General features: G+C 42.7%; 1 protein-coding gene across 1 annotated transcript; it reads left to right on the plus strand.

Annotated features, from left to right (window-relative positions):
• Positions 1 to 88: 88 nt before the first annotated feature.
• LOC118096549 (disks large homolog 5-like) lies at positions 89 to 13008 on the plus strand. Its single transcript, XM_060275024.1, has 8 exons — positions 89 to 1139; positions 1740 to 1910; positions 3101 to 3297; positions 3907 to 4050; positions 5371 to 5498; positions 7089 to 7198; positions 8578 to 8681; positions 12334 to 13008. Exons 1-8 carry the CDS (start codon positions 949 to 951, stop codon positions 12429 to 12431), a joined length of 1143 nt encoding a protein of 380 aa, XP_060131007.1. The 5' UTR covers positions 89 to 948; the 3' UTR covers positions 12432 to 13008.
• Positions 13009 to 14765: the final 1757 nt, after the last annotated feature.

The following is a 14765-nucleotide window of genomic DNA, read 5'->3' on the forward strand; positions in this document are numbered from 1 at the left end:
AAATTCATGTATTCTTACTATTTGTTGGAATGGAATACTTAATTTCTAGTTGGAATAAAAGTGGGGGGATATTTCATCTGTTTGAAGGAGGAAAACTATAATATTCCCATTCCCAAGCAAGTCTTATTTTTAAAAAAGGATCTGTAAGTTGTGGGTACACTGGCAGTTTAAAGGGGAAAAAATGTTGCCATTTGACTAAAATAATAGCAAGTTTTGACCTTTTTTAAAGAAAGGTAGGTTCTTCCAGAAACTTGCAGTATAGGACAGAAGGATTAAAAATACAATGGACACCAAAGTACCAGAGGACCTTCATTGGCTCCAGTAGGGTTAATATATATTTATATTATTTCTTCCTTGGGAATTACTACATGAATGGAGAGTTCTGCGTTCTAGCTAGTAGATTTTTGTCAATGTTTAGACTGAGCAAGGAACCCTCCCTTCTTGGCGGGGGGGGGGGGTCACATTTGGAAATCTAAGAAACTAGCATGGACAGCACAACATAGCTCTTTTGCAGAAGAAAAACACAACAATGGGATGAAAAAAGCCTCCTCCCCGAAGCACCAGCTAAAACACCCATGCCCTTAACAAATGCAACACAGGGACAAAGAGAGGCGACCCCCAAATTAAAAACAAACCAGACCCTGATTTATTTATTTTTTAATTGAGAGGGTTAGGAAGGGGAGGCTCAAGGGGGAGTCTGAAGGTACCACGGGGCACATTGGGCAGTCCATGTTTTGAGCAAGGACATGTCCCCATCCCACATTTCTAGTGCATGTGTATTAAAAACATTCTCTCTACCCCCTCAACCTCTCAGTGTTTGTATGAAATTTTCCATGATATCCTAGTGGTGGGGTAGTCTTTAAATAGCACACGTAACTGAACATTTAGGTGTTGTTCTTATTGGAAGCCCGCTATTAAAACACTTGGAAGCCAACGTAAAGGGATGGTATGACTTCCCTGATAACCTTTGCAACACATCCAACTGCCATGGCTGCTCCTGTGCTGTTCTATACAGGTTCACTGTATCATTCCGAATGTAGCAGCCCCAGCCTGGTCACCCCACCACAGTCGCCGCTTAACCTGGAGACCTCGTCCTTTGCCAGTAGCCAGTCGCAGAACTCGCTTTCCACCCTGCCCAGGTGAGCCCAGTGTCTGTAAGGCAACATTAAAAAGACAAGTAAGTTATTCTGTAAATGTCTTAGGTAGGGCTAGTTGAAATAGCAGTTAAATATGTAAATGGAAAAAATAGAAAAGGAAGGGGGTGGGGAAAATGTGCTAAGTACAGAAACTGCTGCCTTTTAGACCAGTAGCCTTCAGCCTTTTTTCAAGCTGGGACTTGCCTTTGACCCCAATCTGCAAGCTTGAGATAAGCAGGAAATCTATTAGGTCTCAGTTGGAAAATGTACAAAATTTAAGGTGGAACGTCAGCTCCGAGTGTATTTTATGTAAATAAACGTAGATTAGCCAAATGCTGCGGATCCCTAAGTGTGCTGATGTCTCCAAGGCATCAGTCGCTGTGATGTTTGGGCTGGAGAAAGCTTTTGAAGCTCCCAAACGATCGACCAGGAGGGAGGGAACATGCCAGTCGGGCATGTGTCTCTGCCAAGGTGCTACTCGTGAGTAGGAGATTCTAACAAGGTGCACGTTTTTATTCTTTCTTGTTTATGATTATTACTTTGTCAAAAAAACCATAAATAAATAAAATAAAATAAAGGGTGTCTTCATCTCTCTTTTTGCAGGGCACTTTATGACTGGATGTCTGAAGTGGAGCAGGATTTGAGCTTCAAGAAGGATGACATTTTGTACGTCAATGACACTCTGCCGCAGGGGAACTTTGGCTGCTGGATGGCGTGGCAGCTGGATGAAAATGGCCAAAAGCTGGAAAGAGGACAGATTCCCAGCAAATACATGTAATTAAATCTCTGAGATACAAATGGCATTTGCCTCATTGCTAAAAGCAGGCAGTTATGATGAAGTATGAACAAAAGCCAAGCATTTCGTTCTTCAAAGCCTTGCTGTTAATGTTGGAGGGGGTATTGAGTTTCCCAGTAAAGTTACTTGAGAGAGGTGGCATGTTTTAATAACTCTCAATTAAAGAAACTATTCTGTCAAGTCATTTTTAGTGCTGCCAATGGTTGCCTACTTCCTAAAAATGGAAAGGACTTTGTTTTTGTGCTTTTATTCCGGGACAGCCTAAGTGCCTTCCTGTTGTCATGCCATAGCACTTTTAGATAGGGATGGATGGCATCCATATTTAATTTTGGTCCATGGGCTGGAACATAAGAGAACACCACATTTTCCCCTTTAATCCACTAAATTAATGCTTGCTTTTTAATAAAGATCAAGGAGATCAAGATCAAGGGGCAGAATTGGGCACTGCTGCCTCAGCTAATATCCTGATGTAATGGTGTATATGCAGCCAATTGGGGGAGGGGGGTGTCCCTCATTTTGGCTGCCAGCTTATACTGTATTTTTTTTGGTTTTCACTCACTCTTGGGTCTTTTGCTTGATCATATCATTCTCTTTCTCCCTCTTTTGCAATAGCATTTCACCAACCTTCTCACTTCATTTCCCTCCATCTTACCTTGGAACTGTAGAATCATGGGGTTCTTGTGTGGCCATACCTGCTCTCCTCTTTTGTATAACATGACCCATAGGACTCCATTATTCTTATTATTTTTAAATTCTTCACTTTGTGCTTAAAGTTTCTATACCTACCCATTTAGATGACCAACACACACTGAACAGGTGACTTAGGTTGGGCATCTGAGGTTGGGCTCATGGTTTGTCTTGCTCCAAACAAACCATGAGTTGGGAGTCTTAATTACAGCTCATGCTTTGTCTGTAGTGAGACATGCCACAAGCCTAGGTTGGGTGCAGAGGCCACAGTCTTTACCCCAGGAATCCTTGTGTTTGCTCGATCGTGGTAAGTCACGGTTTGGTTTGGTTTAGCTCAGAACCGAACCTACGCCCTCAAGTCAACTACAAATGACCCCATAGTGAGGCCTGTCTCAAGATCCATCATTGGTTTTACTGCTACCTGTATTCTGTTCGAGAGCGTTTCAGATTTTGCCCGATTAAGCCCACAATCTCTTTGCAGGATGGAGCAGGAGTTCTACAGGAGGCACAGCATGTCCGAAGCTAAAGATGAAAACAGCTCTGCAAAGACATCGTCAGCAGCAGCTCGGAGGTCATTCTTTAGGAGGAAGCACAAGCACAAACACAGCGGGTCCAAAGATGGAAAGGAACTGCTAACCCTTGACACCATCAGCACAGACTCCATCCCTTTTTTGGATGGCAAGTGTCTTAACTGAATTTGCTTAGCCCACAACAAAATTATCTAGGTTTATTTGCACATTGGTAAAGGAGGGCCTTTGACTTTGGGTTTCAGAACAAAACAAAACAGAGCAGTTGAGGCAAGGGTGTGCAGGGGAGAGTCAGCCTGCCATATCCACTGCATGTTCAAAGCTGTTCGGTGCTACCCAAATGCCATGTATCCCATGTCCCACTCTCTCACACATTTAATCTTTTACATACAAGACTGATTAGCATGTCCCATAACCCTTCTTAAAGTATATTTCCACATGTCCCCATAGATCTGCTCTTCACAGAAGCTAAGAAGTATGGATTTGGATTATAAATAGAGAATGTGGAGTTTCTCCAGCTGTGTCCCCAATGAACTTTTTCAGTATTGCCTGTTCAGGCTTTGGTTTTTTTTTAATTCAGATTTTGTATTGTTAGAGAATTCAGATTCACAATTTTCAGACAGCGACTGTCCCACATCTCAGTTACCTTCACTATCATGGACCCTTGAGCTGTTGTATTCTTTTATTTATTTATTTATTTATTTATTTATTTATTTATTTATTTTCCTGATCATGTAAGCAACTCTCCATTTCTCTCCAAATTCTGTAAACCTTGCTTATCAACGAGTCCAGAAAGTGGACTGCACATCTCCCAGGCCTGTGCCTATTCTAGGGCCATTACTTGATGTTGTGAAGGACATACTATTCAAGGAATCTCCAGGAAAATTTTGCCGGTGTCCTCTAGGTAAGTATGCCAGCACTTGAAGGTCGCCTAGCAACAAAAAGTTGGTCTCCAGAGGGAGCAGTAGAAAAACAATAGTTGCTTAGGTGTTGTGGGTAATTCAGGTGACACAAACCCTCTATCGGCAAGAATTGCCTTCTAAAATACCTATTCTTCTTTGCCTATTTGGCCATCATGCTGCTCTGCGTTCTCAGGTACTCTTTCCTCCTCTCCCTGTTCAGCTTACAATTCTCCCTCTGCTCTCTTTCCTCTAAGTCTCTTCTCCTTACTGTACTTTACTTTCATCTTCTCCCCTCCAGCACACAGAGGAAACAGACCACAATACCCGGTTTACTCTTATCTCCGAACCAGAGATTATTGGGGGTTTTTTAACTCCCAAAAAACTAGGATCAAGAACAAATATGGGCTATGTATTTTTGGGAGAGAAACAAAAAATGATCCCTTGTTTTGGATTGAACAGTTGATCCAAGAGTCACATTTTGTTTCTTTCCAGTGTGTATAGGGAAGAGACAGGCCAGAAAGACTCAATTGTGGGAAATTGCTAAATATGAGTTGTGAACAACGCCATTACCTTGTTTTCAATTCAAAAGGAAAGTAAATACAAGCCACAATGGCAATCATCAGCCAAGGTACAGGTGCTGCTTAACACTCCTGGTTAAGCAGAAGTACCAAGTTTAGCATCACGGTCCCCCTTCCCTCCTGTGCAATTTATTAAACTCTTTACCTGCTTGCTCCTTTGGGGAGAGCGCTTCCTGACAACTATGCATGCAGCCTGGAAATCCTCATTTGACAGCATGGACTTATTAAACAGTTGCCCCGGCCTGGATTTACTAAAGCATGGGTTTATGAAGCAGTTGTCATGCTACGGAGCCAACTGGGCAGCTGCTGCAACAGCCTCCTTGCTTTCCCCCAAGACTCTGTGTGTGGTCCTACTTTGAATGAGGCAGGAGAGACGCCAACAGTGCTCCTCCTCCCCACCCACCCACCCCTGCAATTTTCTCTGCTTTCTCCCTGCCGCAATGTAACATCCCTCTACCTTGCCCCATTCTAGAAGGGGGAAAACATCATGGTATTAGCTTGTGCGAATATTGCATTGTAGGGAATGTGCAGCTGTGGGTGCATATTCCTTGATGATCCGGTTAAGCCCTTCAGTAGACGTAAGGCCAAATGATTGCTTTTAACTGGTTTAAATGTGAGTGTGCTTTATATATATATATACTGTTCGTGTGCAAAGGAAAATTTGGTTGTGAAGCATCCGAATGCCACTTTCCTGTGAAAGTAAAAATGAACAAACCATTCTTTGTTTTTGTTCTCCCGAAACAGAGGTGATGAAAGCTTCTCAACAAGCCATCGAGCGGGGTGTGAAAGACTGTTTATTCATAGATTATAAACGTAGGAGTGGACATTTCGATGTGACAACTGTTGCCTCAATAAAGGAGATAACAGAGAAGGTGCTTCTCTCTTTCTCTTTCTCTTTTTATAGTAGCTTTACCATCGGTTATATGTTTCCTGCTGTAGCTAAAGTAGTTTGGGCCTGCCAGCTTCTCAAGTGGGAGACTGTCTGGAACCACACAAAAACTTATCTGAACTCTTTGGAGAAGAGGCAGCGCACAAGGAGATAGAAATGCGGCCCTTTCCCAATTACATTTACATTCTTGTACAGTGGTTCAAAGAATAAAATACAGACTAAAACAAGTAAATAAGTAGGTAAAAACAGCAAAACAATACCCCCCTTCCCACAGATACAATTAAAAAGGTTGTAGACTATTAATCTATGGTGAGGAATGGGAAGTTTCTGCTTCTTCTATCAGGAAGAGCACCCATCTGAGTTCCCTACCTCCTCTCCCCATGTCCCATTGCTACAGGAACTTTTATCTCAGGCCACCTCTGCTACTGGAAGTAAACCAAGCTGATGAGAAAAGTGATTTTAGGACATTTGGAAGTTTCAGGTCTCCTCTCCTGACCACAACTTCCATGGTTAAAAAAGGATGCCCTGCCTGCCCCGCTAATGGAGACATATGTTTAAATTAGAACATGCAGCTTGCCTCCATCACAACTAGCTTGGGCCTCAGTAAATTTGCTATGGTGTTCAGGTTCTGCATTTGGACATCCCAAAAGCATCTGGCTGGCCACTGTGAGATGCTGGGCCTTTGGTCCAGCAGGCTCCCCTTCTGTTGTTCACTGGACTGATAGGAAAGATGGCTTGGGGAGAGGCAGGTTTGAGAATATTAGGTCGGTGATGAGTTGTAAGTCAGGTGTTTGCACATCCTGGCTCCTTTTGTTGGTATATTTAAATAGTACAAGAACTGTAAGAGGGAGGGAGGGAGGGAGGGAGGGAGAGAGAGAGAGAGAGAGAGAGAGAGAGGAGTGGAAATTGAAGGATAGCCAAGCAAGAGAGTGAGAAGTAGCATGGGGAAAGCAAAAAGTACAGAAATACAGAGAAAGAATAGGAATGCAACCAAAATGGTGTCTCAGAGCAGTGCTAGAAACTGAGATATGAAAGCTAGAAGCTAAATGGCACCTTAAATCCAGGTTATGGGCGCAACAATGGAATGTCTAGGTGCGCTGAAAATGAATGAACTGCAGCTAAAATATTCTGTTCATTTTTCACATGGTCTAGTCCTTCCCCTGCCCACCCCCCTAATATTCTTAAGAGGGTCTCTTCTCCAGTCTTCAGAGAGTAGCTGGAAGTGGGAAATCAGAAAAAGGGTCCCCCATTCCTTCCACTGCAGTTTTAATCTGAAATCTTAGGTGCAGTACTGTGCCAAGCTCAGAAACTACTAACGATAATGAAATTCCCTGTCACAAAATGCACCTGGAACAATGGGAGTTTCGAGCACTGTCTCAGAGAGAGCAGGCAAGCTGCAGGAACACTTGTGAATTTCCTCCATAGTCTTAAGTGAGCTGTTATTGTCCAGCCCCCTCCTCTGCAAACTGAGCTGCCTTGCCTAGCTGTTTGTAAGGGTTGCTGAGTGAATGCACGTGAAATGCTTTGAACACTCAAACGAGCTGTATACCATTAATCGATTATTCTTTATTAGGACTGTCACTGCCTCTTGGACATTGCTCCTCATGCCATCGAGCGGCTCCACAGCATTCAAATCTACTCAATCGTCATTTTTGTCCGTTACAAGAATGCCAAGCAGATCAAGTAAGTGTGAGATGTGGGCTGGGTGGTGGCTGTAGGGATTCAGGTAGTGCTTGGAGGGTGGCGTGCTTCCAGTGCTTGTGCGCAACAGGAAATCTACTTTTACTTCGATATGCCATTTAAACTGCAATCTTATATCTGCTTACCTCGGAGTAAGCCCCATTCAGGGGTAACTTCCGAGTAGACGTGTGTGGGTTGCACTTCGAAATTCTATAAATTTTGTGTATGGGGACTGCACTGCATTGCATTATCAAAGGCTTGATTTTTTTTTAATCAGATCAACTGTTGTGCTTCCAGTTATGCACATGTTGGGCAAAGTGCCTTCTTTGAACAACTGATTTCTGTGCATTGGTTATGCTATATAAATAATATATGCTTGGTAAAGGGTGGTTTTTTCCCATATGTGGGCTACAGATTTGCATTGGATTATATTCATATATAGTCATTTGTGGCTAATACTTATAATGCTTTTAAAATGCCTCGATGGCAAGGTGTACTGTTCAATAATTGCATTAAGGAAAGGCCTGCGGGATTTGCAAAGAAAAGTAAGCCAGTTAGGAAGGGAACAGGGAGAAGCCGGGTCAGCTCCATAGAAGCTGTTTAAACCAGGGGTAGCCAACAAGGTGCCCGTCAGATGTTCCCTGCCAGCATGATATTTAAAACCCTTGCAAGGAGGGAGAGGTGCAAAAGTCACGAGACATTGGAGAGAGAATGAAGATGTGAAAATTGGACAAGTACCCCAAGGTTTTGGCAAGATGAAACTGCCAGTGGAGGAGAGGGAGAAGAGAGGGAAGAGATCTCTGTACAGAAGAAGTTACTTTGAAAAGTGGCTCTGATAAGAAAACAGGAATCCAGGCCTACGTGGAGTGACAGAGGCAAGCCAGCTTGGGGAGCCAAGTAGCAACCACTGGGCTTTGTGTGGCCAGCTGCACTCACACTGTGTATAAGCTGTATCCACCTTGCACAACATTTTTCAATGCTTGCTTCCTTACAATTATGGTTCATAAAGGATAACTGAAATTTAGGACTTTCAGCAACATTCATATACAATGTTTCCTATATATAAAAGTTTTCGAAAGCCAGCCAGCACCCTAAGGGTGCTTTCCGGTCACAGTTGACATCACTGCCTCTGTGCAGGTGCCTGTTGATCATGGCAGATTGCCTTACTGGTTGCAGCAGATGAAAGGTTAGCTGCTCCTCCTGCTGCAGTTTGTGTGTCAAGCGGCCTTCCTATACTGGACACCAGGTGGCGCTCTGCACACACCATTGTATATCTATGTTGATTAAAATGGGCTGCAAATCTGTTTAGCTCCCTAATGGTTTGCCTTGTGCCCCCTGAAAAATTAAGCATTTAACAAGCTTTTTCTACATTTCTCTGTTAGAGAGCAAAAAGACTTTCTGAGAGACAAAGATACGCAGAAACATTCCAAAGAACAGTTTGAGACTGCTCAGAAGATAGAACAGGAATATAACAAGTACTTCACAGGTTTGTATGACAAAGGCATGGCTGTCAAGTTTTCCCTTTTCTCGCGAGGAAGCCTATTCAGCATACAGGAATTTCCCTTAAAAAAAGGGAGAACTTGACAGCTACGGCCAAAGGAAACAATAGCAAAGTGGAAGGCTAGCTTCTGATTCCTCTGGCTGGTTGTGTTTATGTGTGTGCATATATTTTTGCAACAGCATCCCCCCCCCTTTAGCGGTCACCTGTGTGTAGATCACAGCATAGCACATGGTTCCTCATGACAACCAGAAAAATTATAAATCTTCCCTTTTAGCACTAAGCATGTTCTACTTCAAAGAAAGGGAACAACCAATAGGTCTGTATTACGTGCTAGGTTTTCCCAAATGGTCAACTCAAGGGATAGGAAACCCAGCAATGTCAGGTGCTAAAGGCTGGCAGAAGCATCTGGGAGGAGTGGGGGGCAGAGCTTGCAGCTGCCCAGTCCGATCCAGGTAAGCTGCAGTGATGCTACATTTGGGAGAATGATGCCATAACTGTTTCCAACTACATAGGTTGCTGCTGCAAACAGGTCCTGCCGCCCCCTGCTCAGTCACTTAGGCACTTTACTATGTCCTGTTCACAAGCACCATGGGAGACGCAAGGGCTGTGTGCCCTCCCAGCCAGCTGCCGGGCGATCTCCAACCTCTGGTGCAGCGTGAGAAGCCAGAGCACGCTGTGGTAGCAGGATCCACTATCCAGCAGAAACGACAGGCGAGAGGTGGTAGTAGTGGCATTCTTTACAAGCGTTTATTTAAGCATATCTCAGGAGAGAGAAAACATGTCTGCTCTCCTTCGTGGTCATGCAGAAGCGAAAGCTATACACAATGGAAGTTCAAAGACATGTGACATACAACAGCTACGTTCTGTAACTTAAGGTGGAACGGAATATCTCAACATGCCCAAGATACAGCCTCTGCAACATTTTAATGCAAGACCCTTTTCCAATATAGTTGTACCTTTGTTTTCAAGCAGCTTAGTTCCTGAACGTTTTGGCTCCCAAACGCTGCAAACCCGGAAGTGACTGTTCTGGTTTGCGAACTATTTTTGTAAGCCGAACGTCTGAGGGGGCTTCTGATTGGCTGCAGGAGCTTCCTGCAGACAATCAGAGGCCACACTTTGGTTTCCAAATGTTTTGGAAGTCGAACAGACTTCTGAAATGGATTCCGTTCGACTTCCAAGGTACAACTGTATTAGCAAGTAACGACTGCAAGCAGATTGCGGAAGACACTGGAGAATGGCGAATAGCATTTTAGTTTGTGTGTGAAGAATGAAGCCATTCTGTCTGTTGGTCTATATCCTGGTTTTTCTGACTGCTTGGGACTGTGTGGTTGGTTCATATGCACAGTACAAATCACTATTTTTTAAAAAAGAATGTAGTTCCTGCCCTCAAGCTTACAATCTTAAAGGACATGTCACAAAAGGAAAAGGGGTCGGGAGGGAGGGAGATTGGGAGGAGGAAATAAGCAAGTTCAGGGTCTTGGGTGTCCCATTTTGCCAGAATTCTCAGTAGACGTAAGAACACCCAGAGACACTGGAGTCCAGTTGGTCTCACAAAAGTAATACTTCACCTCCCAGAGCTCAAAACAATTTTGCAATAAGTATGATTTTAAATTTTTCCCCTGGAGGAGGTTCCATTTTCTATTTGCCCTTCACTCAAAGATTGTTTTCCCCCTCTGCTTTATGGCTGTCTGTTCACATGCTTCTGGAGGTTTATGGGGAAGCCAAGAACTAGCTGCCCCCCTTCCCTCCATAAGTACAGAAAGTTCAGTTTCCTGGTAGAATTAGAGATAAACTGAGGGAGAAACAGAGAACTTCATTTATGCATGCAGATCTATGGGAATCAGTGGGATTTGTGCAGTGGAGAAATGCTAAATAATCAGGTTTTTTGGAGTGCAGCAAGATACCATAATTGGATGGGGCAATACCCTGCAACACTTTGTTTGAGAAGCAGGCTTTGCAATAGGCTAATGTATCCTTATGATAGACTCTTGCTGTGTTGGTATTTTTCTCCACTGATATTGCTGTGGTAGAACAACAAAGCAACTATGACAGGCTTTGATCATAAATGCAGTTTTAAGTGTTTAACTCTGAATCCCCCAGAATGGGGTGGTAGGAATTCCTGGCAATTTCCCCTTGTGCTTTGGATCCTTTGCCTTGCAAATCCAACTTGAATGTCCCTAAAAGCATTTAATGGGATCTAGCTGAGCACCAGTGTGTTGTATTTTCTGTTAACTTGATCCCTTGAATAAGCCTGCCAGTTCTTTTTTTATTACTATTATTATTATTAACCAGTCATGCCTGTTTTATTAACGAAACCCTTAAACAAACATCTTCTTATATTTTTAAATAGTGGCTTGTTGCTACAGCCATCGTCTCTTTGTATATTTCTGCCTTGCTACTAAACTTAGCCTTCTGTTCAGCCATGAAGGTTTATTATGCTATAACAGGGGTCCCTCTAACCATATTTAGATTTAATGTGTAAACTTTGTCACCTGATGCCACTGAAAATAGCTTTCGGAGGGCTCAGTAACAAAACAGTTGTCTTAGAGGATCATACTCGTGGGGCCTGGCTGCTTTCTCCTCTTGCCATGTTTTTGTTAGCTGTATTGCAACAGCAAAGGCTTTCTTAGCAGGAATGAAGGTTCTCAGAAGCTTGGCTACTTCAACACTGATTTATTTTGCTCACCATAAAAAGAACTCTGCTTCCACAAACGGTAAAGAAAAGTGAAAGCCAGAAAGCCCAGTCCCTTGTTCCTTTCTCCTTTCCCAAAGCTCAATGGGGGTTACAAAAAGAGATGCCCCCTTATTTTAGGCCTCTCCCTGTGTCACTCTCAAACTATTCCCCTGAAAGGAACAACATGCAGTTTCAGTGTCCTGAAAAATTTACATCTTAAGTGTCTCTCTGTGTGTCTCTGCCTTGCTGTTTTGTCTCTCTTCTAAGAAGCCAGTTGCCATTGCTGAAGCCTCCCTCTTCCCCACCCACCTCCCTGATGTCCTGTTTGTGATCTCTTGTGGCTGTATCTGCGTAAGTGCTTCAGTGACAAACTGATACCGTGGCCTATGAGAACCATAGCTGAGCAAGCCTGAATGCCATTAAAGATGCTAAGAGTTGGGTCCTACAAATTGCCCCATCAACACCCAAAGTCTATACAGTGAGAACGCATAGAGAGGTTCACTCTGTATGCCCCTCCCTTCATTTTCCTGATTCCTGGGCCACATCAAGAGTGAGGCCTAGTTCATATACCCACTGGTAGAGATGCTTATAGGGAAACAGGCAGTGCAGGTGCTATTACACTCCCTCTTTTCGCAGCATCGGTTCCTGTTGCCAAAGAGGCAGGCCGCTTTTTTGAAGTGATAAGTGACAACAGGTGAGGAAACCAAACAAAGCCTAGCTGATGTGCCTGGCTCTCTGCAGGTTGTTGTGAGGAAAATGGAGGGTGTCCTACATATGACCACCTTGAGCTCTTAGGAGAAAGGGTGGAAAATAATCACCATCACCAAGAAAGGGGGTATTAACCCCCCTTCCTTTTTGTTGCTTCTCTGTGTTTCGATTTCTTGGCACTAGTGCGAATTCAGCCCACAACCCTGGTAAACAAGCATGCTGATGGATTGGTGTGTGTTATCCTTCTTTTCACAGGGATTGTCCAGGGAGGCCCTCTCTCGATCATTTGCACTCAGATCATGACAACAGTTGATCAAGAACAAAACAAGGTCCTATGGATTCCTTTTTCATAAGACTGCTGCAAGCAACCTGTTCAGGTTCCCCTACCCCAGTCTTTTTTTTATCACATTTAGGTAGTCTATGTAATTGGAAGCTTACATTGCTCAAGCTTTGTTCTTTTGGTGTGTAATATAGCCATAGGAATTTTTATTTAATTAGAATTGCAATCTCTATTATAGGGATCTGACAACCTCTAGTGTGGTCCTGTAACTTGTTGGTTTTGCTATTGTCAATAAATGTAATGTGTGTCTGTTTTGTTTTGTTTTTTATTTTTTGTTACAATATATTTTCTGAACTAAAAGAAAGTCACTGCATGAAAATAAAAAAAGTTAAAGAAACTGAGTATTGTGTTAAAATAAAGGTCAATTTCTATAACTTGACTTGTATGGAAGTGTTGCATAAATCCTTTTCTGACTCCGTTTTCAGTTTACTACTATCAACCAGGTTACAGAATTAAAACAAATTCACAGACATTTGTAATGGTTATTTTACAGTGAGATTCCAAATTGCATTTTGTTGATAGAGTTGCAATTACCCATGAAGCATAATGACTCCAAAAGAAAATTCAGAGTAAAGCTTGCTTCGTTTTTGATACCATTAAATTTAAAAGATGGTAGCTGACATACTACTCTTTGTGCCCTTCCCATTTAACAAAATAATACATTTTGAGTGTCAGTGATAAACATCTGCCTGACGGAAATTGGGCTTGGTAGATAGTCCTTTTTCTTTCCAGTGTAAGCTTAAGGCATTAGACAAAAGGTAAAAATTCTATGACCTCAGCCCTGCAGATCTGGAGTCCTAAACCATGACCTTCCAAAGCCCAGTTTGGAAATGGGAGTGCTTTATAAGCTTTTCTCAAGCTAATGTGCATCAGGCTGAAAAAGAAAACAATTTCCCCAAATGTCAAAGCCACGAGGTGGGGTGGGTTACATATTTTGGACCATGCAAGGGCTTAATTGGACCTGATTTCAGACGTCTTGGGAGGGAAAGAATGTCTTATGAATGCACACTTCATGAAGCAAGCTAGCATTCCTTCAGCTACTGAAATATTTGAATAGCTGTCTCCATCCTCTCCCTGGTTAGTAATCTGCATGATTTTGTTTTGGTGATCACACTGAAAGATGGCCATAAATTCCACATAAAGGCTAAGTGAAATATTTTCTGCTATTATGTGGGGCATGTGGTTATCTCAAGGAATGAGGTGTTTTTTGTAATTCTAAAAGTAATGCACTTTGACTTGTCAAAATGAGAGCACTATGGTGGACACTGCAATGAGTTGCAAAAGTGTTTAGCTAAAACTGACGTAGTTGGAGGCTCTCTGATACATTGGATTAATTTATTTCTCCACAGCTTTAGGATCAGATTAAGGGATTCACACATCCATGTTTTAATCTTCTCTATATTATATTGTTCTTTACAGGGATATTCAAAATATTATTGAGTAAACTTCCTCTGTATTTTTTTTTCATTTCTTTGTAGTCAGCAGTCCTAGCGTTAGTATTATTGCCTGATTTCTTTGCAACTCTTCTTAAATTCAGACTGAAGAAAATAATTAAGTAATTCCAGTAAGTTTAGCCAATGTGCTGCCTTCCAGGTATTTTTGCCCTAGAATGCCTGTCAGTCTCAGCTAGTCTGAGCAATGATTGAGGATGCTTGGGGCATATAAAGATGTTATCTGTAACTTTTGCTATTCAGGTGGGTGATTTGTGCCATTACATATTCTGGCTAGGGCATCCCAAGTTCTGCTCATGCATGATGGAACTGGGAGGGAAAGGGGTTAGCTCCACCCCTTCATTCAGTGCAAGAAAGGCTATTGCCCATCTACAAAACCAAAGGAATTGGCACCGCCAGTCCTCATCGCTTCCTAGAAGGCCCTACCTGCGAAGGTACAAAGAATCCTGCCTTACACTGTGAGCCTTCCATTCTTACTTCCTGGCCAGGACCACCAAAACCCACTCGTGAGGACATCCCCACTTTCAGCCACGGGGAGGCAGGCTTCACAAAATCCTGTGCTTGCTACAGCATACCTTGTTACTGTTTTCCTTTTAATGCTCGAGAAAAATATTCTCTGGTCACACAGGTTACAGAATTCAGGTGATTTGGCAAACAGTGTGGTGTGGTATGGTGTGTCTGCACGCACATGCAGATCAAATATCTCCCAGATTTAAGGGTCATCTGTATGTATGGAACTTGGAATGCATTCGAGTATAAGACATATTACCTGAAAATACCTACGCAAGCCATTTCAACCTCTTCCCCCCACCCCATTCAGAAGCGTTTTGAACTGCCTTTTAATCATGTCATGTTGAAACTATGACTCCCAAGTACTGCCAGAATAAGTTACAAAA

The sequence above is a fragment of the Zootoca vivipara genome, chromosome 5 (genome assembly GCF_963506605.1).
Source record: "Zootoca vivipara chromosome 5, rZooViv1.1, whole genome shotgun sequence".
Classification (NCBI taxonomy): domain Eukaryota; kingdom Metazoa; phylum Chordata; class Lepidosauria; order Squamata; family Lacertidae; genus Zootoca; species Zootoca vivipara.